The 27,999-nt window shown below is 63.9% G+C and overlaps 1 protein-coding gene across 3 annotated transcripts in view; it reads left to right on the top strand.

Moving 5' to 3' along the window:
- Positions 1-2,550: 2,550 nt before the first annotated feature.
- Positions 2,551-27,999, top strand: part of GSE1 (Gse1 coiled-coil protein) — a 53,719-nt gene continuing 28,270 nt past the window's right edge. For 2 of the 3 annotated variants that reach the window (XM_088529079.1, XM_088529077.1), the window contains exon 1: positions 4,387-4,436. In XM_088529079.1, coding sequence (XP_088385205.1) covers positions 4,397-4,436 — 40 coding nt within the window. In that variant the 5' untranslated portion in view covers positions 4,387-4,396. Of the gene's footprint in view, positions 2,639-4,386; positions 4,437-27,999 lie in introns of those variants that run through there. The other variant, XM_088529080.1, reaches the window with a different exon arrangement.

Here is a 27,999-nt window from a genome sequence, read left to right as displayed (position 1 = left end):
GCTCCACAGGGAAGGCGCTGGGCTCCATAGCAGAGGCACGGAGGTCCTTGGCATTTGCAGACGGCCACGGGTGCACTTGGCCTGGCCTTGCTTTGCCCCTTGCACCAGTTTTTGGGGAATGCAGCAGGATGCCCCCCCACACAGGGGTGCTCAGCACCACCCCGGTGGCAGGGACTGCCTTGCATCTCCTTTTTGGGGGAGAACCCTCTGATTTGAGGCCATGGGGAGCTGATGCTTGGGGAAGGAGAAGGAGGAGGAGGAGGGAGGCGGAGCGGGGAGAGGACATCCTGCGGGGAAGAGAGGCTGGAACCGTCTGGCCTAACAAGTGTCTGGAATTGCGCAGGAGGGCGGGCGCCCATAAAGCCCCAGCGTGAGCAGGAGGGTCACAAAGGGCCCTAAACGCTCCGTTTCATTTGTAGCGCGGCCTGGCCCGCGGCGGGGGAGGACCCTCTTGCTCAAGGGCGGATTGGGGAGGTTCGGAGGGTGCCTGGGGGGACCGTGGTGATGCCCCCCTCGTGCCCGTGTTCCCGCTAGAGGGCTCCAGCAAGGAGAGCGCTCGCTGGCTGCTCCGGCGCTCCTGCCGCGCGGTGCATCCGCAGCGGATCCCGGCTGGCAGCGCGCCCGGCCCTTCCCAGGCAGGCGGTTTGGGGGGGAAAATCCACCCCGGCGACGCCTCCGCCCCGGCCCGCGGGGGCCGCGCGCCAGCCCGTTGGCTCCCCGCGAGCTCCCGGGCGGTCGGGAAGTTCCCCCGCGCTCCTCCGTGCCCTGCAGGACCGGGCAGGCCTCCCGCCCCGGCAGGTCGTACCCAGGTGAGCGGCGCTGGGGACGGCGCAGGGAACCGCCGGCGTCGCCCTCCCACGTCCCGTAACCCCTTGAGCCCTTCCTGCTAGGAAAGAGGTGCCGCGGGATTCCCCCTCGGAGGAATTCCCCCTGGGGGGCACCCGCCTGTCCCGCTCCGTTGCCGGCGTCTCCGTGCCGTGGCCCCGGGTGCATCCGCGGGTGTTTGCACCCACAGACGGCTATGGAAGGAATGTGCCCTTGGATGGATGCGGCCGCCGCTCCCCGGATCGCTGCACGCGGGTGCAAACTGCTTCAGTGGGGGTCCCGGCACCGGGTCCATCCTAGGGTGCTCCATGCACGGGTGCAATCCGTGCCAGCTCCCATTTGAGCCGTTTTCCCTCTGTTTTTGTCACCTGCAGGCCCCCTAACCCAATGTGTCAACACTCCCCATGTTCCCAATGTCACGTAGCAACATCACGCTGATGTCCCCTGCCCCCGTATGGGGACAGGCCCACCCTGGAGCCCCTCCAAAGCACCTTGGGGTGCCAACGAGCAAGTTGGTGCCCACACTGGCGCGCTCGGCCCTAATTGGGAGCGCGTCTCCGAGGGCACCCCCCGGCACGGGCCTGCCGGGACGCTTCATCCGGGTGGATAGATCCCTCCTAATTGAGCAGATCCTTGGCGCTCGCAAACAGATGGCTGCTTTGCATCAATTATTCCTTATCTGTGTAACCGGGAATGATTTGCTGACAGATAGCGCCGGGCGAAGCCGAAGCGAGGAGGAAGGGCTGGGCGCCCGTGCCGGCGTTCGCCCCTCGGCCTGGGAGGCTCCGAGTTTGCCCGGGCTCCGAGGGTGGCGGATTTGCCAGGCGTTTTCCTGGCTGCCAGCCGGACATATACGACCTGTCCCTGGATTTGCATGGGGACAGCGAGCGCTGCAGCGAGTGGGTGTTGCAAGCCCTGTTCTCCCAGGACCTTCCACGCTCTGCTGCCCGCGTGTGTGGTGCTAATTATTGGTGTATTATTAATGGCCAGGGTCTCTGCCGGGCTCCCCGAGTGCTTCCCAGGCCTTTCCCTGGCCCGTGGGTAGGGGGATACCGTGTCCCTGGGCACGGAGCTGGGTCGTGCCGCTGCTTGAGGACCCGTGGGAGCCGGCACGCACCCGCACTGCTCACTCGCCATATGGATCCCATAAATTAAACCTTCCTTGGAAACGCACGGGGAATTCAGACTCGCTGCCTCGCAGGGCTTCCCGGCCACATTCGTGCCCCTTCCGTCTCCCTGGGGCTCTCCAGGTTGGACTCATCCCAAGGAACACTGGATTGGTGGCACAGCAGCCCCGGCTAACAGTGCATCCGGGTGTTGCTGCAAGGGGCACCTTGCGCCAGGGGGATTTGGAGAAGGGTGTTTGCAAACGGGGCCGGTTCCCTTCCATCGGAGCGAAGGCGACAGCGGCAGCGCGCGCTTGGCAAGCGCGAGAGCCCGGAGCAGGAAAGGCGAGGGGCGGTTGTTGATCTCGAGCAAACACTGCCCGCCCAAGTAATCGGGAGCAGCCAGCTGCCGCCCGGAGCGAGGGGACGCCGCTCGGATTCGCGTCCCAGCCCCGTCACCCCTTGTCACCCGCCGGTGCCGCCTGCAGCTGCAGCGTGGCCACGTGCATCTGCCGCCGGCAAAACCCCGCTCAGCCCCTTCCCTGCTTTTCTCTTGCAGGCGACATCCGCCCCCGTGGAGACGCCGGCGGCCGGCGAGTCCCGGCCGCGCGCGGCCAGCGCCAGGGAGAGCCCGGGCACCGCTCCGGACACCGACCGCGGCCCGCGGCCCGCGCTGGATGCGGAGGGCGCCGACACCGGAGCTACAAGTAGGTCCTGCAGGAGTCATCCGGGGACGGCACGGGGGGGCCCTGGGGCTGGGCCGGGCAGCGGTTCCCGGGACGCTGCCGCCTCGTCCGGCAGGAGCGGCAGCATTTTTCGGGAGAGGTATCACCCGCACTTCCCGACGGCCGCCTCCCAGGACGGGCCTTGTTTGCAACCCGTCCCGGTGGGGTTTCACCCGGCAGCCCGGCCACGTTTTGCATTGCCTGGATTTTGCATTGCCCGGAGTTTGCATTGCCCAGCAGGAGTTTGCATTGTCCAGCGGGATTTTGCATGGCCCGGCGGGATTTTGCATGGCCCCTTTTTTTCCCCATGGAAGGGCCAAGTCCGGTGCTTCCCGGGACAGCGTCGCCTGACTCAGCCCTTGCACCAGCCCCGCGGCATTTGCTCCCTTTGAGGAGCCGTGCGCAGGGCTGCTCCGGCCCCGGTGCTGCCGGGGGGTCCGGGAGCAGCGGGTTTGCATGTGCGAGCTGGGAGCCGCGGCCTGGAACGGGCCTGCTGGAGTCAGCGCTGGATTTATTACCCTGCCAGCGGCTGCCGGGCAAAGGTGACAGTGACTAATGGCTTGTTACACGCCTGCCACATCTCATCTGCGCGCGGCGGCCGGGCCGGGCGCTGCCGTGGGGCACGTTCGCCCCCGCGCGCTCGCCGAGCTTGCAGGAGGCTTCCCTGGGCGCAGGTAACACACTTTGAGGGGGGAGCAATGAAAACTCGCATCAAATGCAAGCGGCCGGCGTGCAAAATATCAACCCGAATGATCCCCAAAGTCATAAGGGACCGAAAATGGGGGCTCTTGGGCTGGGAGTGGGGACGCTCTCCGCGCGCTGCGCATCCCCAGATGCGCGCGGGATACGCGAACGCCTGGGTGTAAATGCTGACAAAGCTACAAACGCATTCACTGGGAAAATTAAAAAATTAACAGGCATCGGCTCGCTCTAGATTAGTAAAGGCAGCGAGATAAAAGCGGCTCTTTATACCTTGTGAGAATTGCTGATAAGGGCATTTGTTCCTCCGTATTCTTTAAAAAGAAAGCGGTGGAAATTTAAAATAGAACGGGGAGAATAAGGGAGCTGGGATGGGGGGGGACGCGGGCGCCGGCGGCTCGGGAGCGCGTCCCTGCCGCGGGCCATGGGCCGGGCCGGCCGGGCCTGTCCGGCGCGCTGAGCCCCACCGCGCTCGTTTCACCGGTGTCCCCGGTTCCTTGGGGACACGGGGCAGCGGGGACGGCGCGTTTGCACCCGGCGGGGGTTGGGGGTTCGACGGTTGATGCCGTGGGGACCCTTTCCCGGTATCCGTGTGCCAAGTGTCACCGTCCAGGGTGCAGTTTTGGGGACTCGGGGTGGAAGTTGGGGACATGGCGCTGCCACCTGCCCCCCGCCTTGATACAACCATCCCCCCCCCGCTTTTGGAGGTGCAGCCCCCCCCCCCCCCAGGACTCCTCCCGCCCCCCCAAACCCCGCACGGGGCCCGCAGCTCCCCATGGGGAGCCCCGCTCTGCGGCGCCCCCGCCCCGTCGGGGCGGCCCCGGGGGAAGGTGGCCCCGCCGCCCCCCCGCGGGCCCGGCCCGGCCCGGCCCCCGGTGAGTCACGCTCCAGCCGGCGGCTCCCGGGGCGGCGGGCGGCGCAGGGAAGCAGGAAGCGGCGGCGGGAGGATCTGGCTCCAGCCGCGCTCGGCGCCGCCGCCGCCGCCGCCGGGAACCCCCGACGTGCGGCCCGGGGCGCCCCCCCTGCCGCCCCCGCGGGGACATGGAGGAGCGCGGGCCCCGCTGGACGGCGCGGCCCCTGGGTGAGTGCGGCCCCCCCCCGGCCGGCGCTTCGCGACGGGCCCTTCCCGAGCGCCTCGTGGTCCCTTCTGCACCTGGGTGCCCCTCGTTGTGCCCCCGTCTGAGCCTCCTGGTCACCCCCAGACACCCCTCGCTGAGACCCCCTCTGAGTCCCCCGTGTCCCCTTCTTCCCCTGTGGCCCTTGGCGGGTGCTTTCCGAGCCCCTCGTGGTTCATTCTGCACCTGGATGCCTCTCGCTGTGCCCCACTCTGGGTCCCCCATGTCCCCTTCTCTACACGGATACTTCTCACTGTGCCCCTCTTTAGCCCCCTGGTCTCCCCCAGACACCCCTCGCTGAGACTCCCTCTGAGTCCCCCGTGTCCCCTTCTCTCCCTGGCACCCCTCAACAGGCCCTTTCCAAGCCCCTTGTGGTTCCTTCTCCACCTGGATACCCCTTGAGGTGCCCTTCTTCAAGCCCCCCATGTCCCCTTCTCTACCTGGATACTTCTCGCTGTGCCCCTCTCTGAGCCCCCCATGTCCCCTTCTCCCCTCGTGTCCCTCGATGTGACCTCTCCGAGCCCTCCGTGTTTCTGTCTCCACCTGAATACTCCATTCCCGTCTCCAAGCCCCCCATATCCCCTTGTCCCCTCGGTATCACCGTGTCCCCCTCCCAGCCCCCTGGTCTCGCCATTCCCCACTCTGAGCCCCTCTGCCTCCCCATCCAGCTGTGGCCCTGTCCCCACTGTCCCCATGGCAAGCAGAGCCGCCAGCTCCGTTGTGCCCAGGATGGGTCCTGCCGCTCCTGGCGCGGTGCTCGCCCCGTCCTCGCGCTGTCCCCAGCCCCTTCCCCTCCGCTGGGGGGAAAAAAGGGGGACAACCCCGGTGCCGTGGGGCTTAACCGGAATTTGCTGCGTCCCTGGAGGCTGCGGGGATGGGACATGACCAGAACAGTGTCCTGGTGGTGGGACCGCGCGCTCGGAGCGGGCCGGGGGCTGCAAAGGGCGACGCAGGGGACGTGCTGGGCACGAGCGGGCCCCGCTTGCAGCGCGTCGGCGAGGCCGCGTTGCCGCCCGGCCGTCACCCGCTGCATCATCCCCCGGCGGGTTTGTCCGGTCTGCCCCATCCTCGCTCTCCCGGCCCGGCTGCCTTGCCCGGCGCCGCGGGGCTCGACGCTGGCGATCGCGCCCCGCGTCCTGCCGCCCCGAGAGCTCCTCGCGCGGGAACGCTCGGCGTCCTTGTCCGTCTGCACGCGGGGGGCGAGCGGGGCCGCTGCAGGAGTTAATGGAGGGAAAGGCAGCGAGCGGGAAGGCAGCGCCTCTTCCTGCGAGCGCGCACGCGCCCGGCGAGCTGTGTGGTTTGTGGGTGTGCCGTGGGGCGCAGCGTGCGTGCGAGGCGAGCGCGCGCCGCCCGCTTGTGCAACCGCTCGGCGAGGCGTGGGGCGCTGCGCGGGCTGCCCACGGTGGCAGCGGCGGGCGGCGCGTGCAATCCCGTGCGTGCACAGGAGTGCACGCAGGAGCGCGTGTGCACGCACGGGAACGCGCATGCACGGGAGCGTGCGTGCACAGGAGCATGCATGCACAGGCGTGCACGCGCGCCCGGGTCTTTGCCGGGGTGTGTGTGTTGGCTCCGGGGCAGGGAGAATTACAGTGGAGACAGTGGCTTTGGCGGGGGGCCAGGCTTGCTGCCGTCGCGGTGTGGGGCGGCCCGGGATCCGCTCGCTCCCAACAGGGCAGCGGGATGGGGGGCAGCAGGGAGGGCGCTCCATTTGATCCCTGGTCCCCCTTGCTCCTTGCAGGGGCCCCGCGGCGCGGAGGAAGCGCCTTCCCCGCCGCAACAGCCGCGTTATCTCGGGGCCGGCGTGCAGCGCGCGCCGCGGCCCCCCTGCTCGCGCCCTATCTGCCGCGCGGCATCTGCGCGGCCGTTGCGCGCGCTCCCCTTGGCCGCCTGCCCCCTGCGCCCGCCCCGCGCTCCCAATCCATTTAAGTCAAGCGCAGGGAAAGTTGCTGCCTCTAAACTCCCCCTGCCAGCGCCACGCGCTAAATCCGCTTTGCCGCGAGCGCGCGGGCCTGGCGGGAGGCGCCGTGTGGGGTCGGGGAGTCTTTGCACCCGCGTTGGTGTTTTCACTCCCTTGGGATTCCCTTGGGCTGGAAAGCAGCGTGCGGCGGGGTCTGACAAGCCCCACGAGGGCCTGGCTCCCCCTGGGCGCTGCAGTTGCCCCCGTTGTCATCCGGGGTCCCCTCTGTGTCCCCCCACACCTTTGCATGCGCCTAATGCAATGTTGATGGGGTCGGCAAAGTTTAGTCTGGCTGTGTGTGCTGGGGAGCGTGTGTGCAAGTGTGTGTGCAAGCGTGCGGGCAAGCATGCGGGCAAGCGTGTGTGCAAGCATGTGGGCAAGCAGAGGTGCCGCCGTGCTGGCCCCCCACGCGGCAGCGAGCCGGGCGCGCGCCCCGCGGCCCCGGCAGGTGTTTCGGGCCGGGCCTGTCCCCGCACGCCCCGCGCGAGCCGGGGCTGCTCCGCTGCTCCCGGCCATGCCCGGCCTGCCGGCTCCGGGCTGGCTCCTCTCCGAGCTCGCCCTGTGCCCGGCGGCTTCTTGGCACCCGCTGCCTCTTGCATCCTCTGGCACCCTGGTGCTTGGCGGCTTCTCTGCGCCCCGTGGTTGCCGTGTTCCTGCTGCATCTGTTGCATCCACTGGCTCCCTTGCACCCATCACCTCCGTTGCTCCCATCAGCTCCCCTGCACTGGGTGCATCCATTGCACCCATCGGCTTCCCCTGCACCTGGTGCATCTCCTGGACCTATAACCCATTGCACCCACTGGCTCTCCTGCACCTGGTGCATCCCCTGCACCTATAACCCATTGCACCCATCACCTCCATTGCACCCTTTGGCTTCCCCTGCACCTGATGCATCCCCTGCACCTATAACCCATTGCACCCATCACCTCCATTGCACCATTGGCTTCCCCTGCATCTGGTGCATCCCCTGCACCTATAACCCATTGCACCCATCACCTCCATTGCACCATCGGCTTCCCCTGCACCTGGTGCATCCCCTGCATCTATAATCCCATTGCACCCATCACCTCCGTTGCACCATTGGCTTCCCCTGCACCTGATGCATCCCCTCCACCTATAACCTCATTGCACCCATCACCTCCATTGCACCATCGGCTTTCCCTGCACCTGATGCATCCCCTGCACCCCTCGGCTCTGCCCCGAACCATCCCCTGCGCCACAGGCAGCCCCAGCCCATGGCTGCCCTTTCCCATTGCCCGCATTGGGAACCCCAGCCGGAGGCACCGTGCGGGTCGGGGTCGGGCTGTGAATCCTCCCTCGGGGTCTTTGCAGAACAGCAGCAGCGTCTGCCCTCGGAGCCGCTCGTATTTCACCCACGCCGCGGCCTTTCCCCAGCGCCGGCCGGGATTTACGGCGGGGGCCATGGCTGGCCGGCCCCCCCGTGCTCGCAGCCAGTGTCTGTGCGCTGAAATATTTACCTTCCAGCTCCTCTGACAGTTCAAGCCGTCTCGTGAAGCAAAGGTTATTGAACTGCGAATGTTATGACATTACATTTTTGTGTCTGCACTTTCAAGATGCGCGATGCAGCCTGCATGATAAGCGAGCGCCGGGTTAAGGGTGGGCTTTTCTTTCCTCCTCCTTTCCCTCCCTTCTCCGCGCCGGCGTTGGGCTCTGCTGGGACGCGATAACGCGCCCTTTTATTGCCCGGCCTTCGCATTCCTGCGGCTGATCCCTGCGGACCTGCTTCCCTGCGGATTAACCCCCGGAGCGCATGGGTTGTGTGCTCCAGCTCTGCCTTGGCACCCACAAGGGTGCTGGTCTGCCATGCACCGGGTTGGGATTTGCAGCATTCCCATGGGATTCAGTGCCCAATCCTGATGCCCCATCTTTGCATGGCAGTGTCCCCGCGCCTGGGGACATGTGGGCACAGGGACACACGGCGGCGGGGCCCAACGTGTCCTGCACACACTAGAGGGCAGCAACCAACTGGAGCAGCGGGGACAGGGGCTGGACCACGGCGCCAGCCCCGGTACCGCTGGGATTTACCCTTCCCAGGTTGCTCCTCATCCCTGGGCTCGGCCATCCAGCCGGGACCTCATCCCAAGGATGAGGATGCTCAGAGCTGCATCCCGCACGTGGCAGAGGATGCTCGTGGCATGGATGATGCTCGCGGTGGATGATGCTTGTGATGGGGGCTTATGTGAGCCAGAGGCTCCTAACCGGAGTCGAGCACTCGGCGTGGGGGACACAGGCGAGAGTGACCCCCAGCGCAGCGTCATTCCAGGAGCAATTTAATGAAGTCACGCTGCAAATTGGGCTGTGCTGCCCACCGAGAGCCCGGCCACTCTCTCCTCCCTGCTCCATCTCGCCTCTCTGCTAGAATCCACGTTTTGCCCCTTGGTGCCCAGAGCATTATCCCGGTGCCCGGGGTTTTATCCCGGTGCAGCCGTGCCGGGCTCGGTGCTAACGGGAACCAGCTGCGCGCGCTTGCACACGGGGGAGGGATGCAGACCCGCGGAGAAGAAAAAGAGGTCAGGGCCTGGGAAATTAAATGTTCATAAATGTAGGCCCAAGCGCTTAAAAAGTAGGGCAGTGCCATTAAATCTCATTAAAGTTTAATACCTATCAGTGCCACTTCAGGCAGCCCTTGGACATTGCTTTAATTTGATGGGTGTTAAGGGAGAATTATCAAATAATTGTGCTGGCTGGGGACTTGCTTTTATCACGTTACACGGCGAGCTCGCCCGGCTTTGTGGCGCACATCAAAACGCCCGCGGTGGGGTGTTGTGCTGGGGGGGACGGCGGATGGACGGACGGACGGACGGGGCGTCGGATTAGCCGCCCTGCTGATCCGCATTAACCCCCGTGGCGGCGGGAACACGTCCCCGGGGAGCGCGGGGAATTGGCCGGATTTGGACCCCAAATCCCACCCTTCCCGCTGCCTCCCTCCTCCCCCTTGCCGCCCGTGCACCCATGCATTTTTTATAGGGTGCACGGAGGGTTATTTTTATTTCTCTTTCCGCCTCCCCCCCTCCCGCCAGCCGTAAAAGTCCCAGCTGATAAAGAATTAGTGCCAGGTCGTTAGTGCTGGTTTTTATTGAATAACCCGGGCACAAGGTGCTGCCGTGTAAACGCTGGGGCCAGGGGAGCGCGGGCAGGGGGGGCCGAGCTGCCGCCATGAATTATTCAGCAGCGCCCGATTTCACATTATTCTCGCTGATACTTTTACAACCTGTCAGTAAATAAAAAGATTCTACATTATTTATAGAAATGGACCCGAATTGGTTAGGAGAATTTACTGTTGCTATTATTAGGGACTACTCAGCACCGCGTTAATGAGAGCCAGGAAATGGCAAACGCCGCTTTCCGCGGGCTCCGCGTCCCAGAGTTTGATGGCGCGTGCCGACCCCGGCGCCACCTCCTGGTTTTTCCACTTGGGAATTGTGCTGGGAATGCCCCTTTGCTGGGACAGATGTGCGGGTGCAAATGTGCTGGTGCGAACGGTGCTGGCGCATGGGCCAATTTGATGCCTCAGGCAAGTCCCACGTCACGGGGTCGCGCCGATGGTGTCTCCCCATCTCCCCGGTCATTTCTCCCATCCTGTGTTATCCATGCGGGAGCCGCGGCTGCAGCATCTCATCGCTGCATCCCTCCCGCATCCATCCCTGGCGCGACAGGTCTGGGATCCAAGAGCTTCTCACGGACATGCAATAAATAACAGCGCTTGGAGCGCGCCGGGGCCGCTCGGAGCAGCGGGCCGGTGCCTCCGTGCGGGATCTGGTACCAGACCCGGAGCTTGCAGCCAGCACATGGCAGTGCCGTTCTCCACCCGCATCCGATGCTCCGGAGCAGCCGGGAGCCCGGTGGGGCCGAGAAACCCAAGTCGAAACCCAAGAACTTAATGGTTTGTTTCCACTGTCCTAAGGTGCTTGCTACAAGCCTGCCGGTGACAGGTTTATTGGCAGGCAGGCCACGCTAGAAGGATTGGAGGCTATTTACAGTGTTGAGGCCATGACTTTGTGAGCAGACAGTTAACATAAATTCACATGATGGATCAGTTATCACTTCATTGAACTTGTGGCGGATCCATTGAAGGCTGTGCAGTAACATACTGTTTCCTGGCTCTGCACAGCGCTGGGATACATTAAATACACTTTATTTATAGCTTACCATTGCTGCACTGTGGGCAGGAGAATGCAGCTTTTGCAACTATCATCTAATTTTATGATGAGCATTAAAGCAAGGCCTATAATTTGCACCTTTTTATTCATTAGACACTGGTGCAGCCATAAGTCAAGAATGCCCAGGGATTTAGATGCAGATCCAGAAGATAAACTATTGACAAGCCAGATGTATTTTTACATTAGTGTGCCTTTACAATAGTTTATGTTGAGAGTGGAATATAAATTGCATTATTAAATACGAACCATTCTTGTAACCACTGCTTTGCTTGCGTGTTTGAAGGAAGGATGGGATTCAGAGTCACCGAGCGAGGAGGCTTCGCCTAATGGCTCAAGGTTGAACGGGTGATTTTTATCCCGGTTCTCTTTTTTCCCGGGATGCACCGAAGCGGAGCCGGCTCGGCTCCTTAGCCTCCTCCTTGCTTGCAGCCCGGTCTGGTTCGGATGAGCGGCTCCAGCGGGAAGGCTGCCTGGGGCCTGGTGCTCCAAGGGCTCCGGCTCTGGAGCACGCACTGGAATCGCACGTGGTCCTGCGTGTCCCAGGATAGCGGGGAAGCATCCCGGGAGCGGAGAAACCTCTGCTGGTTTGCTCCCAGCTCATGTCCCAGCATGGTTGCGTGGGGACCTGCACATCCCTGGCTGTGCCGGCCTGCAGCATCCTTGAGCCTGTGGTTCGGAGCATCCTTTGGGCATCATTTGAGACCGGCATCTCCTCCATTTCCCGGAGCGGCCACGGGGCCGGAGGGGTTCTGGTCACGCAAGGACAGGAGCGCTGAGGACGGTGACACCGGGGTGGCTCCGGCTGTGCCCGCCATGCCAAGGGCTGCCGGGGCAGCAGCGGGAAGCGGCTGCAATTCCCGCTGAGCCGGTGGCACCGGGGTCTGGCAACCGTTTAACCTCAATTTCCCCCGTCTTTAATCCTCTGGCCTCCTCATTCCCACCTCCTTCCCGAGGCTTCTCGTTTCCACCACGCTTAGGCACTCGCCTCCATCACCTCCTTGCAAATCCCAGGAAAACGATCCGGGTGGGATTTTTCCAGCAGGGCCGCGGCGGGGTGGAGCCCGGGGCCCTGCTGCCTCTCGCCCCCGGGCAGCAGCGGGTTAAATCCTTTTGTTTGCGAGGCAATACGGTTTATATGATGAGCATGAATAAAAGATGCTCGCGCGAGGGGCGGCTGTCAGGACGCTCGCGGCGCGCTCGGGCTCCGCGCGCAGCCTGACAGGGAACGACGCCGTTCGGGGGCTGATGTGGCTTCTCAAAGGAGCTAAATAAATAAGGGGCGCTTATTTTTTTTTCTTTCACACTGGTAAAGGCTGCTGGAAATTTAAAGCCCCGTTTATCTCCCTGCAATCGCGGTGTTTATCGTTATCTCGTGGCGGGGGAATTTTGCATCTTCGCTAATAATTAACCCAGCGCGGCGCTTCTCCCCGCCGGAGGTGCCGCGGCCCTGCCGTTATCTGCGGCGAGGGGGAGGAAGCGCTTGCAAAGCGAATGCAAATATTGAACATGCCTGGGCCGGGCGGCGCTGTTCCCGCTCGCGCGGGTGACGTGACCGAGGTCACCGCGGAGCGCGCGGCGGCACCCGGGGGTGCCCGCGCCGCCAGCTGCCGCGCGCCGCGCCGGGGAGCGTGCGCCGCCTTTGTGCCCATGCGCTCGGCCCAGCTGTCGCTCGGGAAGGGGCCCTTGTGCATATGGAGCAGGGATGCAAGGAATGTTTATGGAGCGCGGTGGCGGCGTGTGCTTCCAGGCCCAAGGGTGCTTGGAGCGCGCGGGGTTGGCGTTGCAAGGCGCGCGGCGCCGTTGCGAGCTCGCGGTGCCCGGGGTTGTGTCCCTGTGTGCCGGAGTCCATCCTGGAGCAGGGGGAGAAGCCCTCCCGTCTCCGGAGCTGTCAGCTCGGCACCTTTCATGTGCAACGGGTAAACAGAGCCCGCCGGAGAAGTCTGTTGGATCCCTGCTGGTGCTAACGCGGCGTCTGGCGGGGACGGGCGGCGCGCCGGTGCGAGGCGCCGCTGACATGACGCCCCGCCGGGGCTCCGGGCGGCGCTCCCGATCCGTAGGGAATAGCGGAATCTCCCAGTGGGACAGGGATGGCTGCGCTGGGGGGATGGCAGTGGTTCCTGGCGCCTTGCGGGGCTGCGATGGCCAAAGCAGCGCGCGGATGCGAGCAGGGAGCGCGTGGGGACGGACCCCGTCCCCGTGCACCACGGGCACCCGTGGGGCCAAGGCCGGGCGCGTGGACCGGGACGGGTGTCCCGGGCGCCCCATGGCGCCCAGCGCCGCGCGCGCCCCTGACAGCTTTATCAAGCGCGCAGACTTCCCAAACTCCATTGTTCCTGACATCTGTTTCGGTAAGTGATTAATTGCAATTAGCGAGCGGCTTGAAAGCCCGTGGAAGAATATTCAGCAGAAAACTCGTCAAGATTAATGAGTGGTGGCAGTTGTCAGAAGGGGCGGCTGCCTCGGCGCGGAGGTGCGGGCGGCCGGGCGGGCGCGCGGCGCCCTCCCCTCGCGCCCGCCTCCCCCCGCCCCGGCAGGGCGGCGCGGGATGATTTTTCATCCCGCTGCATGAATTATCCGCTAATGTGCTATTAATAAAGCGCTGTGGAGTTTCACCGAGATTAGGTCCTAAATCATGCAGAAGGAATTGTAATGAGCCCAAAAGACGCTGTCGTTCGCCACGCCGGGAGTCCCGGCGGCGGGAAGGGCCGCTCGCTCCGGCTTGGCCGCGTGGGATGGGGACGGAGGGCTCGGGATGCTGCGGTGGGACCTGCCCTCGCCCTGCGGCCACCGCGTGGGGACAGGGGCAGGTGGCGGCGGGTCCCTGGGGCAGGGGAAGGGCAGCGGGGCCACATCTGCTCCTGCAAGCTGCCCGCGAGGCCGGGGTCAGCGCCGCGCGCTCCCCGCAGCCGCCTCCCGCGAGCAGATGGCTCCGGATGGGCTCCGCGCTGCCAAATCCCCATCCGTGACCGGCAGGGTGCAGTGGAAAGGGATATCCATCCCGCTGGCTGCGCATTGCGCGGGCTTGCTGGCCGCGCCGCGCTCCATGCGGGAAGGGAGCTGCCGGCCGCCCTGGCTCTGTCGCCTCCCCGGGATTTATTGCTCCTGGGGAAAAGCGGGCGGCGGGAGCGGCCGGAGCGCGCGCCGGGGCCCGTCCTTCCCCTGGCGCCATCTGCTCGGGGGCGGCGGCGCGGCGGCTGCTCCGGCTGCGGCGCTCCGCCGCGCGCACAGATGGTGGTGGGTTTGGAGAGGTAGAGGGTGTACTTTGTTCTGCGGAGAGGAGGGGGGGAAAAGGGAAAAAAAAAGGGAAAGAGCAGGAGGGAGGGCACGGCAGCCCGTCTCCCCGCTCCTGCCGCAGGGAATTGTGCTGGAGCCGGGAGTTTTGCAAGGGCACCGGGCTGGCGCGCGGCCCAAGGTGCATCCCGGGTGCTGCGTCCCGGGGCGGCGATGCCCGCCGGGGAGCGCATCCCGGGCGGCACGTCCCACCTGACGCCGGCCCGCGGCGTTCCCGGGCAGGTCCGGCCGCTTCCCGACCGGCCGGGCAGCCCGGCCGGGCGGCCGGGAGGGAGAGGGCGCTGGGTGCTGGCGGCGCCGGAGCAGCGGGCGCCGGGTTTGGCTCCTTGGCTCTTTTGCAAGAGGTGGGGCCGGGCGGGCGCCTGCGCCGGCGGCGGCGGCCGCGTCGCAACGAGCGTCGCACGACGCCCGTGCAACGGTGCCGGGGCGCCCTGGCAGCCGCCGCCTTGCAAACGGCGCGAGCATCCCCGGGCACGGGGAAACGCGGGATTCCCGGAGCCGCCGGAGCTTTCCGGGCCCATATTTGGCAGAGGGAGGAGGTGTGGGGACCAGGAGGGCCTGCTGCAATTCCGGCTTTGCCGTCTCTTAATTACCGCCCGCGCCGGGCCTGGCCCCGCGTTGCACTTCATTAGGCGATTGCAATCTGGGGCCGCTCCTCCCTCCCGTCCGGCTCCGGCTGGATAATTAGGGGTGTTTGCTCCCACGCACACGCACGCGCTTAATGCAGCCTTAATCACCTGCTCCGTGGCCCCCCTGCTGCTCCCCGCCGCTTGCAGGCGCTGCAGAGCAGCAAGGAGGGCAGCAGGACATACATGCAAGAAAAACATGCGTGGAAAAAATGCATGGGAAAAAAATGCATTAAAAAAACCTTGCACGGGAGGAAAACATCATGCACGGAGAAAGAAACCCCATTGCAACCCGCCGCTCGCCCCGAGCGCTCAGGGCTCGCTGTGGATGGCAGGGAGCGGCGGCCCCGCGCGCTCCGCGCAGGTGTAGGCACAGACTCGGCGACGGGCGAGCTTCTGCGCGGCGCGCGCGTGCCAGCACACTGCTGTGCCTTGCGAAGGTAGCAGCCATCTGCACTGTGATAAAAAGCCCCGAGGATGATAAATAGACAAGTAGCACTTTTATTGGATTGCCGCTTCCAAGCAGCCACTTTGGGTTTGGCACGGCGCTAACGACAGACTCGGCGCGCGCCCAGCGCGCAGGGCCCCGCTCGCTCCCGCCGCCGGACCCCGCCGATTCAAGCGCCCGCCCGACCCCGGGTTTTCTTTCCCACCCGGATGCCGGCGACGGGATCAAATTCCCGGCGCACGGCGCGACCCGCGGCGGCCTCGGAGGCGGCCCCTTGGGCGGCTGCCCGCGGCGGGGGCGCGCGGGCCGCGCCAGCTGGCACGGCGCGGATCGGCGCGCGCCGGGCGCCCCAGCTGCCGCGCCGGCCTCGCCGGCACCTGCGCGTGGCAGCCTGTGTGTCCATAATGGAGCAGGGAAAATCGCAGCCGGGACGCGGCGGCGGCGGCTGCTTTGTGCTCCCTCCGCGCGTTCGCCCCCGGCCGTGGCTTGCCGTGGGCTCGCTGCAGGGTTGCCGTGGGCTCGCTGCAGGGTTGCCGTGGGCTCGCTGCAGGGTTTTTGCAGCCCCGGGCGGACCTCACGGCAGCGCTGGAGCGCACGGTGCTCGCGGCCGGCGGTGATGGAGAGCAGCTGTGACCCCCGTGGCCGGGTCGGCCGGGCCGCTGTTCGTCACCCCGGGCACAAACCCATCAGCAGGGAAGTTGCCCTCCCTCCTCGCCCCTTGTGCAGCCCGGTGCTCACCGGGATGGAGCTAACGGCAAGCAGCGCCTGGCCCGTTCCCAGCTTGCGGAAGAGCCGCCGGGAGGTGCCGGGGAGGATCCTCGCCCAGCCGGCTCTGCCAAAGAGCAGACGGGGCCGTGCAAGAGAGCAGGTATTTTTGGCCGCGCCAAGCGCCAGCCCTTGTGCCCGGGCCTTGCCCTGCTGTGACACTGCAGTCGGGCCCGGCCTCCGGGCCACGATTCCCAGCGGATTCCCGCGTGAGTCACGGCAGGGCGAGTGCGGAGCAGCCGGCACGCTTGGCACGCTCGGGATGGTCCGGTGCATCCCAGCCAGCTGCAGCGTGCGGCAGCTCTGGATTTGGACCTGAACCATGCTGGATTTATGGGGATGCGGCGAGTGGGGGGCAGTGGAGCGGCCACCATGGGATCAGAACTGCGCTCCGGCTCGGGCTTCCCGATGCTCGCAACACTCCGGGAGTCGGATCCTCCGCCTTCCCAGCAAAGTGACCTGCAGCAAAGGGGCTAATTGGATTTTAATGCGGCGAGTGGGTAGCAGGGAGCAGTTTGCAGCTCTGGCCTTTCTGAGGGTTTGCAATTAAAACGATTATGTCTTGAGAGCCAAGCTGTCTGACTCCTCGCATGCATAATCTGCCGGTGCGTCAGAGCCTCCCCCACCACTTATTTATTTATTTGCCTGCTTGCTGGCTCACGTGCCCAAAGGCCGGGCTAATTACGGGGCGGGAGCAGCCCGGCGGGTCCGGGCGCTGGGACGGAGCCAGCTCATGATGCTGCGGTGACGCTTCCCGACGCGCCCCGCGCTCCGGCTCCGCTCCGGGAACGCCTGGATTGGCCCTTGGAGGGTTTGGCCCATGCCGGGGGGAGCGCAGGGGCATTTGGCAGCACCCCCTGGCTTGGTCCTGGCAATGCCAGGGTGCCCGGCTGCAAGATCCTGGCCTGGTCCTTCCCCCTGGCATTGCCAAGGGGTGCCCGGCTGCAGGATGGGGCAGGTTTGGGGATCCCGGCTGCCAGGTGGGACAGGTTTGGGGATACCCGGACACAGGATGGGGCGGTTTGGGGGTGCCTGTCCACAGGATGGGGCTGGTTTGGGATAACTGACTGCAGGATAGGGCAGGTTTGGGGGTGCCCAGCTGTAGGATGGAGCTGGCTTGGGTGCCTGGGTGTAGGACGGGGCAGTTTGGGGATACTCAGCTGCAGGATGGGGAGGTCTGGGGATACCCAGATGCTGGACGGGGCAGGTTTGTGGATACCCGGCAGGACGGGGCAGGTTTGGGGATGCTCAGACGTGCTGATCCCAGAGGACTATCCTACAGGGATCCAGGGAAAGGGCCCCGAGGGGATGGGGCTCCCCAGGGGTGGCCCCACACCTGCAGCCAGGCTGGGCCGGGGCCAGGCCGGGTCGGAGCAGCGCCGGTGGCCGCGTGCCCGGGCGCGCATCCCAGGAATGCGCCGCGCCGGGGGCAGTGACCGCCTGCCGCGGCCTCTGACCCGCCGGGTGACGGCGGCGTCTCCTGTTTCGGCTCAGCCTGACGGCAGGGGCAGCCCGACGCCTCCCTCGCCCTGATAAAACGGACGCGAGATCTTGCCCGGCCGACGGCGAGTTTGAGGGGACGGGGACTTGGTTTGGGTTGCCCTGGGGCTGGGCGGCTTTGGGTCTGGTGACTGGGACCTCCTGGGAGCGATTTGGGACAGGGCCCCCCCAGGTGCCCTCAGTGGGGTGTCTTTGCAAAGGGGGTGACCCCCGGCCCTGCCGTCTGTCCTCACGCGAGTCCCGGGCCACAACGGGCTCCCTTGCATGCTGCACCCTCGTGCATGCTGCACCCTCGTGCACGGTGCCTCGTGCACACTCATCTTGCACCCTCATCGTGCACGCTCCGTCGTGCACGCTGCGTGCTTGTGCTGCACGGGTGTGCGTGCTGCGCCCTTGTGCATGCTGCACCCTCGTGCACAGTCCCTCGTGCACGCTCATCTTGCACACTCATCGTGCACGCTCCATTGTCGTGCTTGTGCTGCACGGGTGTGCATGCTGCGCCCTCGTGCACGCTGCACCCTCGTGCACGGTGCCTTGTGCACGCTCATCTTGCACCCTCATTGTGCATGCTCCATCATCGTGCATGCTGCATGCTTGTGCTGCACGGGTGTGCATGCTGCGCCCTCGTGCACGCTGCACCCTCGTGCCCGGTGCCTCGTGCACGCTCATCTTGCACACTCATCGTGCACGCTCCATCGTCATGCACGCTGCATCCTTTATGCGTTCTCCTCTTGCACGACCCCCATTTGTGCCCCCAAGGGTGATGCTGAGCAAGACAACCCACGGCAGAGCCTGGGGGGCTCCGTGCATGGGACATGGGGGTCCCGTGGCGCCTCTTCCGCGTGTCCCTGTATGGCGAGGGTTAACGGCCGCAGGGAAGGATGCCTGGGAGCCGTGGTGCCAGCTCCGAAATGAATGCTGCCTTTAATACACCATCCTTCAATCCTTATCTCGCCTAATTTATTGGACATAACTGGTTGCGCTGATGGATTCGTGGCTTAGACCTTGGCTTCTAAATTTCAGCATTAATAATCTGCCCCCTCGCTCTGCTCTCCAGATGTCTTTCATTTATCTGCTTATTCAGTAGGGGTGCAACCTCGCGTCCTCCGTGCCAGCGCTAATGTGGCCCGGTGACAATAAATTTGGACTTGCAATAACGCCACCGGATGAATGACTTGACCCCGTGGTGACTGTCACCGCCGCCTCCCCCCTCGTTAGGCGGCGACGAGGACAAGCGTCGCAGCCCGAGCGCGCCCTCCTCCCCGCCACGCGCTTATCCCGTGCGCTTCTTCGATTTGGCGTTTTTGGTGCAAAAGAGCAAACGGGAAAATTTGCAGGAAAGTGCAAGCGGGGTTACTGGGCGTCTCACCCGCTTCCGAGCACGGGAAGGAGCCGCTCGCTCCCAGGGCTAATGCCCGGGGCGCCTGGAAGCCGGCGGCCTCGCGCGCCGCGGGATTGGCCCCGCGCTCCGCCGGGATTAAGTGACACGGCGTCGGCTGCACACCTGAGAGCGCGCCGAGGAATGTGTTTACTTAATTAATTGGCTCCGCGAGCGCGGGCGCGCGCCGGGGTGTAAATCTAGCGTGGGCCTTGGCAGCCGGCAGCGACTGCAAGACTAGACTTTAAATAAGGGTGCGATTATTGCTGGAATAATTGAAGAGCGCCGGGATGGCACGGCGCGGCGGGGAGCGGGGTGCCGGGCCGCGGGAGCGCGCCGCGGGTTGGCAGCGGTCACGGCGCGAGGCCATCGCCGGGAATTGATTTAAGTCATTTTATATAGAGGAGACCTATGTAAAATTAAAAAAAAAAAAAAGAAAAAGCCCTTAATCGCATTTGTATCCATTTCCAGCCCCGGCTAAATCAATTTGGATTGAGCCGGGTGCCGCGGCTGCGGCTGATTAGCGTGAGGAGCTGGGGTCGAATTAGCGCGGGCCAGGTTCGCTTAATGGGGTCAGTGCCCGCCGAGCGCCCCGGGGCCGGCGCTCTTCCTGCGCCTCCCCTGCCTCGGTTTCCCCTCGCACCGCTGCGGCCGGCGGTGTTCCCGCCGGGATTTGCATCCCAGTTAATTTGTTTCCAATAGGTTTCCATCAATCCAGCACGGTGGCCGGCGAAGGGGAAAGGGCCCTAGTAATTGGCTAAAATAAATCACCGCGGCGCAGCGCGGGGAGCGGGACGCGGCGCGCCTCGCCGGAGTGATTCATGCGGAGCCGGCGCGGCCGGCGTCGGAGCCGCGCGGATGACGTGATCCCGGCGGCCGCCTCCCTTGTTTGGCTTCTGCGTCGCTCCCTCCTGGCAGAGCCGCTCGCTCCGTGGGGGCACCGTGGGCTGGGATGGGACGGATCCCGTGTGGGAAGGCGGCTGTGCCGCAGGGACCCCACGTGGGAAGGTTGCTGTGCCGGAGGGGCGCCCCGTGGGAACGGGTGGGATGCCCCGTGGGGATGGATGCTGCAGGGGAGGGATGCTGGATGGGAAGGATGCTGTGCGGGAAGGATGCCCTGAGGGAGGAATGCTGTGCGGGAAGGATGCTGTGTGGGAGGGATGCCATGTGGAAAGGATGCTATGAGGGAAGGATACTGTGCGGGAGGGATGCCGTGCGGGAAGGATGCTGTGCGGGAAGGATGCTGTGAAGGAGGGATGTCGTGTGGGAAAGATGCTGTGAGGGAAGGATGCTGTGAGGGAAGGATGCTGTGAGGAGAGGATGCTGTGAAGAGAGGATGCTGTGCGGGAGGGATGCCGTGCGGGAAGGATAGTGTGAGGGAAGGATGCCGTGAAGGAGGGATGCCGTGCAGGATGGATGCCATGCAGGAAGGATGCTGTGCGAGAAGGATGCTGTGAAGGAGGGATGTCGTGTGGGAAGGATGCCATGCGGGAAGGATGCTGTGCGGGAAAGATGCTGTGCAGGAAGGATGCTGTGAGGAAAGGATACTGTGCAGGAGGGATGCTGTGAGGGAAGGATACTGTGCAGAAGGATACTGTGAGGAGAGGATGCTGTGCGGGAGGGATGCCGTGCGGGAAGGATGCTGTACGGGAGGGATGCCGTGCGGGAGGGATGCCGTGTGGGGAGGATTCTGCGTGGGATGGGTGCCACGCAGCACGGATGCCACGTGGAAACCATGCCGGATTGCAGGGTTGCTGTGTGGGACAGCAAGCCCCGTGGGAGGGCTGTGACGCCGTGCAGGATGGATGCCGCAGGGGAAGGATGCAGCGTGGGAGAGGTGCCGCTTGGAGGGATGCCGGGCAGGAAGGATGCGGCACAGGAGGGATACTGGGACACAGCGGGGGGGTGCCACATGGGAAGGATGCTGCCTGGGAGGGATGCCACACAGGAGGGATGTCACACAAGGATACCATGTGGGGGGTGTCACAGGGGACACCTGCCCCACGCAGCCCCCCAACCCGCGCCCGGTGCCACCACCGCTGCCGCGCGGGGACGGCCACCAAGGGCAGGGCTTCCCGCGCGCCCGCTGCAGCCCCGTCTGTAATTACCGCACGCGGCGCTTTGATTGCTCCATTCCAATTAATTAAACACGGCAGTGACCCAAATTATGATCCCTTGTCTTGTACAGTGCCGTATTTTTAACCTTAACTGTCGGGGCTGTGTTTAGATTTCCAATCCGGGCAGAAGTGTCACCCGGGGAGAGCGGCTGGTGCTGAACTGAGCCTCGCAGTGACAAAAGCTGTAATTAGAAACCCTCGTGTCCCGGAGACGGGTCTTTAAAGCTGTCAGGAGCCAAGATCCAGTCATTTGATACAAGACTATCATTACTGCGCCCAACCTATTAGCTGCAGGTAAATAACAGGCTGCGCCGGGCGCGGGGAGCAGGCGGCCCAGGGAATTTGCCGGCTCTTAATTAGCAGCAGCGGTGCAAAAAGGTGCTAATTCCTAATTCCCAGCGTTGATCCCCCTTCCCTGGCAAGCCCCATCCATGCCGGCAATGCCGGGGGCAAGCGGCGTGCGCCCCTTTGCCGGCGATCGATCGCATTAAGGCCCAGTTTCCCGGCGGCTCCCGGCCGGCGTCGGGATGCGCACGCAGGATTGATGGCCTGGAGCGCGGGCGGAGGATAAATCTGGGCCCGCCGCGGCTTTTAGAGTGCTTGTCTGGGTGACATATTCGGTTGGTTTGAACGTCTGGATGGAAAATCAATCACCGGGGCCGCTTCCGTCCCCGCTGCCCCCGGCCGCGCTACGTTTTAATTTGCCAGGCTGCGGGTTCGGTACACAGGGATCCATCTATATTTGTGTCAAGCCGCTCCGCCTTTGTCTCCCGGCGCCGGCTGCTCCTTCCCGGTATCCCTGGATCCCATGGGCACCCGGAAGGGTCCCCGCGTTGTGCCCGGCCGCGCTGCCGGGCTTTGCAGCCCCATGAAGCCCCGGTGGCTTTTTCCTCCTTGGGGTGCCCGGTGTCAATGTCGTGCCCACGAGCATCCCCCGGGGCTGCGCTGAGGATGCGGGAGGGCGGCAGAGCCCGCAGGATACAGCCCCTTCCACCTGGGAAGCGCCACGGGAGAGGACCCGGAGCCCGGACCCCTGGCCGTGCCCCCGACCCTGCCCCGCGCCGCAGCCGCCCGCCCTGACACCGCCTGACAAGAGCCATTTCCAAGATGGATTGATTCAATTTAGCACCGATTTTTTTCTTTTTTTTTCCCTTTTTTCTTTCTCATTTGCGCCGGGCCTGCTGACGTGCGGCTCCCCGCGCCGCCAGCAAGGCACCAGCCACCAGTCCAGGGGGGCCACATCCTGCACCGGGGATGCTCAGGGGGCTGCATCCTCCGGTGGTACCCAGGGATGCACCGCTTCCCACAGGGATGCACCAGATCCTGCGGGGATGCAGGGCTGTGCCAGGGCAGGGATTTTATTTTTTTTTCTCTGTTTTCCCGGCCTCGTTTTTTTCCTTTTCTCTCTCTCTCTTTTTTTTTTTCCTTTCCTTGGGTTTGATAAGTACGTCTGGTTTTCTCTCGCTGTCTGTCTTCTCCTCTCCCCTTCCTTTCGAGGCAAATGGCTGACTGATTGCTTTTCATCTCCCGCTCTGAGGAGCTGTAAGAGCTACTTTATACAAACATCAATTACAGGCACGTAATAAATTAAGGCTCCCTTACACCGAAGCCATTAGAGTCCACTCTCATATCAAAGCGCTCCCATCACACGCGGATCGGGCTGGAGTGGGGGGGAGGCGGGAGAGGGAGGAAAATGTCTTATTAGCGGGCAGATTGTTAGCAGAACACTGATTTAATTGTGTCCCCGAGCCGGGGCCCTGCCGAAAGGAAAAGCAGAGAGGGGGGGATGTCCGTGTCGCTGCCGTCCCCAGGGCGAGCTTGTCCCCGTGCCAGCGGGTGCAGGGTCAGGGGCACGAAGGGCGCAGGCTGCAGCCCTGGGTGGCAGCAACGCGAATGTCCCCGCAGCACAAAGCGCCCGCGGGCGCCAGCAGCTCCCGCTGCCTCTGCCTGCGAATAAATAGCCCGCAGGCTGTCGGTCTGGCACCACCGCGGGGCTGCAGGCGCGCGGAGCCCGCGAACAGCAGGCAGGGCTGGAGCGCTGCCCGGCGGGCGCTGGCACGCCGAGCCGGCGCGCTCCTCGCTGCCTGCCCGGTGGGCACGAGGCCGCGGGGATGGGCACCCCGCGGGCGTGCAGGGGGTGGCATGCGGGCACGCACTGCCTTCTGGTGCAGGGAGGAGTGTGCGTGCGCTCCTGTGCACGGGGAGTACCCGTGCATGTGCAGCCATCGGTGCATGCATGTGCCAGAGGATGCGTGCATGCGTGCATGCGTGCACCCAGAGGATTTGCCTGTATGCATTCATGCACCCCAGAGCATGCATGCACACATGCAGCCATCCACCCAGAGGATGTATGTGTATGCATTCATGCACCCCTGAGGATATGTGCACGCATGCATGCACCCAAAGTATTTATGCATGTGCATTCATGCACCCCAGGGGATGTGTGCATGCCTGCACCCAGAGTATATATGTGTGCGCATTTATGCACCCCAGAGGATATATGCATGTATACATGCACCCCAAAGGATGTGCATGCGCAACCTCATGCACCCAGAGGATGTGCAAGCACGCATGCACATGTGCACATGCATGATGCACCCCAGAGGTGCACATGTGTGCATGCATGCACCCGTACGTGCACACATGCGTGCAGCAGCTCTCTGCCAGGAGGACGTGCATGCGTGTTCCTGCCCCTCTGAACATCCCAGGGGCTTGCAGGGGTGGCCTGAGCCTCGCGGGCACCGTTCATTTCCCTGCCTTTCAGGGCAGGTTTTATCTCCCCTGCAAGGCTCCTGCAGCTGCTGTTCCCTCTCTGCCCTTCCACGGCTGACATTTACATATTAATATTTTCTACGGGAGGCAATGCGTTGCGGTGCAAGTGTCTGCATTGTGGTTGCACATAATGTAAAGTGAGATAAAGCGCCCAGCTCTGCTATGAATAACTGCAAATGAAAACCCATGTGGCCATAAAAGCCTTCACATTTGCCCTGTCAGCATGTGGTACATCGGCTAAACAACTGATTTAGCTTTTCTTTTTTTCAAGGTTTATCGCCACTTACAGAGGACATGCTCTTTGTGTACTGCCTGTCGCTTTCTGCTCAGCTTCCTTGTCACTTCCTGTTGGCATCCTCCTTTTCAGGCCCCGAAATGATGCTCCGCTCCTAAAAACGCCCTGACAGACACTATTAGCTTCTAGCCGAATACATCTTCTCGCTGCTGGGGCTATTTATCTCTCCCGTGCAGAGAGCTGTTATCACGTTACCCGCCTGCTCGCTCCGGCCCCCGCCACGCGCTTCTGCTGACACCGGGGATTTGGGAGAGGGGCCCGTCGGAGCCGCCGCGGGGCAGCCGGAGCCGCTGGGGCCGGGGCGATGGGATGCGGGGCTGGATGCGGGGCTGGATGCGGGGATGCGGCGCCCGGGAGCCGTAACCGGAGCTCGCTGCAGCCCCGCTCGCTGTTATTTCAGCAGCGGGGGGCAGATCGCCTTACGGGGGCCGATGCTTATCTGCGCGCGGCCCCGCGCGAGCCGTGGGGCTGCATCCGAGCCGATCCCGAGGGCACGCGGAGCCGCGGGGCTCCCGGCGTCCTGCGCGGCCGGCTCTGCCTGCTGCAAGCTTTGCATCACCCTCCCGGGGTGCCGGGGGGATCCACAGATGGATCCGGCCCTTTCCCTGCTGTGGCAGGATGCACTGGAGTGGGATACACTGGGGTGGGATGCACCGGGGTGGGATGCTCCAGGGCGGGATGCACTGGAGTTGGATGCACTGGGGTGGGATGCACTGGGGTGGGATGCACCAGGGTGGAATACACCAGGGCGGGATGCGCCAGGATGGGACGCACCAGGGTAGAGGAGCAGCTGTGGCTCCAGACAGGCAATTCCAGCGGGAAGCAAATCCCACCCCTGTCGGCACCGAGCGCCCGTGTAACAGTCGGCCGGGCTTGCATCAGAGCGCGCCGGGACGGCGCCGCGGGCAGGAATTGCACAAGCGCTTTCCTGCCTCCACCTGCGGCCGCCCTGCTCCGGGCAAGCAGGGTGGGATTTGGTAGGCAAATCCGGTGAGCATTCCCGGAGCCGGCGTCCTGCCCGGCTGTGCCATTGGAGCAGCGCTGGGCTGCCTGTTAAGCCGCTGGATTGCAAACTCCGGCCTTGCTCTCCACCTCTCTCCCCTCAGACACAGCGGGACGCAGCACATGGGACATCCCGGGATAACTCCGGCCTGTCCAGCGGGAATGGGGAAGCGCCAACCTGCACCCCCTCGGCATTTGAGGGCGGGTGATAAATAAGGAAGTTAACACCCAACCTGGCTGCTAATTAGCTCTTAACCTGCACGAGCAGTTAACTCCGAAAGGAGGCTCGTTCGTTCCGGGGAGCTGCTAGCGCCGAGCGAGCGTGGCCAATTTTGTCCAGGATGAATTAAGACTTGCAAATGTGAAATGAGTTCATCTATTTAATTAAGTAGCGGCAATGCGGATGGTAAATTAAGTTAATGGCAGGCATGCCAAAACAAGGTTATAAACACGCCGTCCTGGCCGGGGTGGGGTCCGGATCCGGCTGCCCGCGCCGGCGGCATCCGCCCCGACACCCCGGGGATGGCCAGCGGGAAGGAGAGGGAAGAGGGGGAAAATAAAACAGGAAAAATAAAAGAAAAACAAAAAGAAAGGCAGGAGAAGAGGAAATGCAGCGAGGGAGCGTATCTCACCCGGCACTGCAATCTTATCAGGGCTGAACTTTACTCTCCTGCTAAAGATATAGGATACGTTAGGGACATCGGAAAGAAATAATAACCCTCTGATTTGTAGCTCTCGGGCTCCGGCAGCCAATGGGAAATGGAGACTGTCTTCTGCCATTACCATTTTTTGTATGAACTATTCCCCAAAGAAATCAAACCCTTGTAAAAGCCCTCCCGCGCGGCAGCCCCTGCTCCCGCGCTGACCCGAGCCGCGCGGATTATCACCGCGCATCGCAGCCGGAGACAGGAACATTCATTAAAATTTGAAACACAAATGGAAAATTGCTACTTGAAGCCTCCTTGCCGGAGAGCCGGCCGCTTGATCAGAGACCTCATTAATGTAGCTAATGTGTAAGGAACAATTAGACTTTTCAAAGACATCCTTTCCCGCAGCCGCTCAGCTCTGTCCACGGGGAAAAAAAGAAGGAAAAAATGAGAGGTTTGAACTCCTTCCTCGAGCCCCAGAGCTGCCTCGAGGGGGGACAGGGCGGCTTCGTGTGCCCCCTCGCCTTGGGTGCACAACCCCACGCCAGGGCCTACGAGCCACCCGAGAATCTCCACGGCGCACTGCAGCGGGCGACGGATCGGGAGGAGGGATTTGTGCTGGTGGGACATTTTCCCAGGCAGGATGGGGAGCTGGAGCCAGGCTGGGGGATCCAGGATGATCGGAAAGGAGCCAGTCCCCAATCTCGCCCCGCCGGCTGCGTTTGCTCCTTAAGTTTGATGGAGGGGAAAGTCGGGTGATTAAAAAGCTGATTTCTTTTTTTTTTTCTTTTTTTTTTCCCAGCGACCGGCGGGTTTTGCCATCCTCTCGTAATTAGCCAGTTAGGCGGCCGTATGTTTTATTTATGAGCGGAGGGCGGAGGGAAGGGGAAGCGGAGGAACGACCGTGCCCTATATATCTGCAAATAAAACACTTCATTTCCCTCCTGGGGAATGTCACCTCAAGAAACCATCGCTTTCCTGCTCACTACCCCGTCCAAATCGGAGGCTGTAAATGGCTTTGCGGGCCTGGCTGGCGCTCAGATGGGTTTAAAATATGGATTTATGTCTTTATTCTGCATAGTCAAAGGTCAACAAGAGCAGGAAATCATTGCTGAGCCGCTTATTTACTGCGAGCGGCGGCTGCTGGTTCCTCTCCGCGTGTTCGGCCTCGGCGCCGGCCCTCCCGGCGCGTGCAAAGGTTGCACGGGGGGTTTGGGGCGCGCGCCCGGCTCCGGCTGGCTCCAAAGCTCCTTATTTACCCGGCGCCGGGAACAGGCTGTGCGGGTTACGGAGCCGTAAATTCCGCGTGGAGGCCGGGGAGCCCCAAGGGGCTCGGGGCAGCGGGCGCAAACGCGCTGGGCACATGGGGCTGGTGGGATGTGCGGAGCATGGGACGGTGCGCGGCACCGCTGCCCCTGCCCGGGTGGCACTGCTGGGGAAGGAGGGGACAGTGCAGGACACGTCATTGCTGCTGGCAGCTTGTCTGCCTTGCGGGTTGCAGGATGCTTGATGCATGGCTTGATGCAGCCGCTTGTCAGTGCAGGACTTGGTGCATGGCTCGACGCACCGCGTGCTGCATGGCTGCCCCTGCCTTGGTGGCACTGCTGAGGAAGGAGGGGACGATGCAAGGCCACATCATTGCTGCCAGCTTGTCTGCCCGCAGGCTGCAGGACATTCGGTGCAAGGTTTGGTGCAGGACTTGGCGCATGGCTCGATGCACCGCTCAATGCACAGCTCATTGAATGGCTGCTCCTGCCTTGGTGGCACCATCGAGGAAGGAGGGGACGAAGCAAGGCCACGTCATTGCTGCCAGCAACCTGCCCACTTGGAGGTTGCAGGACATTCGGTGCATGACTCCATGCATGGCTTGGTGCAGGACTCGGTGCATGGCTCAATGCACTCCTCACTGCAGCACTCGGTGCACAGTGCGCTGCGCGTCCGCTCCAGCCTTGGTGGCAGCAGCAAGCAAGCAGGGGACAAGTGACACGGGCACCGCCACCGGCAGCCAGCCGGGCTGTTCCAGCTCCCCGCTCTTGCCCTCCCAGCCCCAGCGCAGCCCCCCAAGCGGCTGCGTGGGGGCTGCAGGGGCCGCGTTGCAGGCGGTGCCGCGTGGGCGCTCGCCGAGCCGGCCCCGCGAGCTGCTCCTTCATGCTTTGCTAATGCCGCCTGGCACCTGCCCCAGCTCCCGGCAGCGCCGCGCGCCCGCGCAAACAGCAACCAATTAATCCTGCGGCGCTCCGGGAAGTGGGTCAGGCTCGTCAGGCTCCCGCTAACGAGGGGCGAACCCGGGTGCAGCAGAGCGCGCGCCCGCGGGCGAGCGAGCGCGCTGGGTGAGTGGGGAGCGCGGGCGGTTGCAGCCCGCCCTGCAATCGCGCCCGGCGCCGCGGACAAGCACCGACGGATAATTCGGTTGGGACGATGTCGCAAAGGGGCCGGGGGGGGTTTCCCAACCCGGCGGCCGCGGCTCTTGCACAAGGGACCCCCCCCGTGCCTCGGTTTCCCCCGCCGGTGACGCGGGAATGAGCCCGGGATGCAGGTCCTGGGCCTCGC

Source organism: Tinamus guttatus, unplaced genomic scaffold (assembly GCF_059628265.1).
Source record: "Tinamus guttatus ecotype Peru unplaced genomic scaffold, ASM5962826v1 Tinamus_guttatus_pri_ptg000323l, whole genome shotgun sequence".
NCBI lineage: Eukaryota > Metazoa > Chordata > Aves > Tinamiformes > Tinamidae > Tinamus > Tinamus guttatus.
The sequence above is the reverse complement of the archived record's forward strand: the minus strand, read 5'-3'. Positions and strand labels throughout refer to the sequence as shown.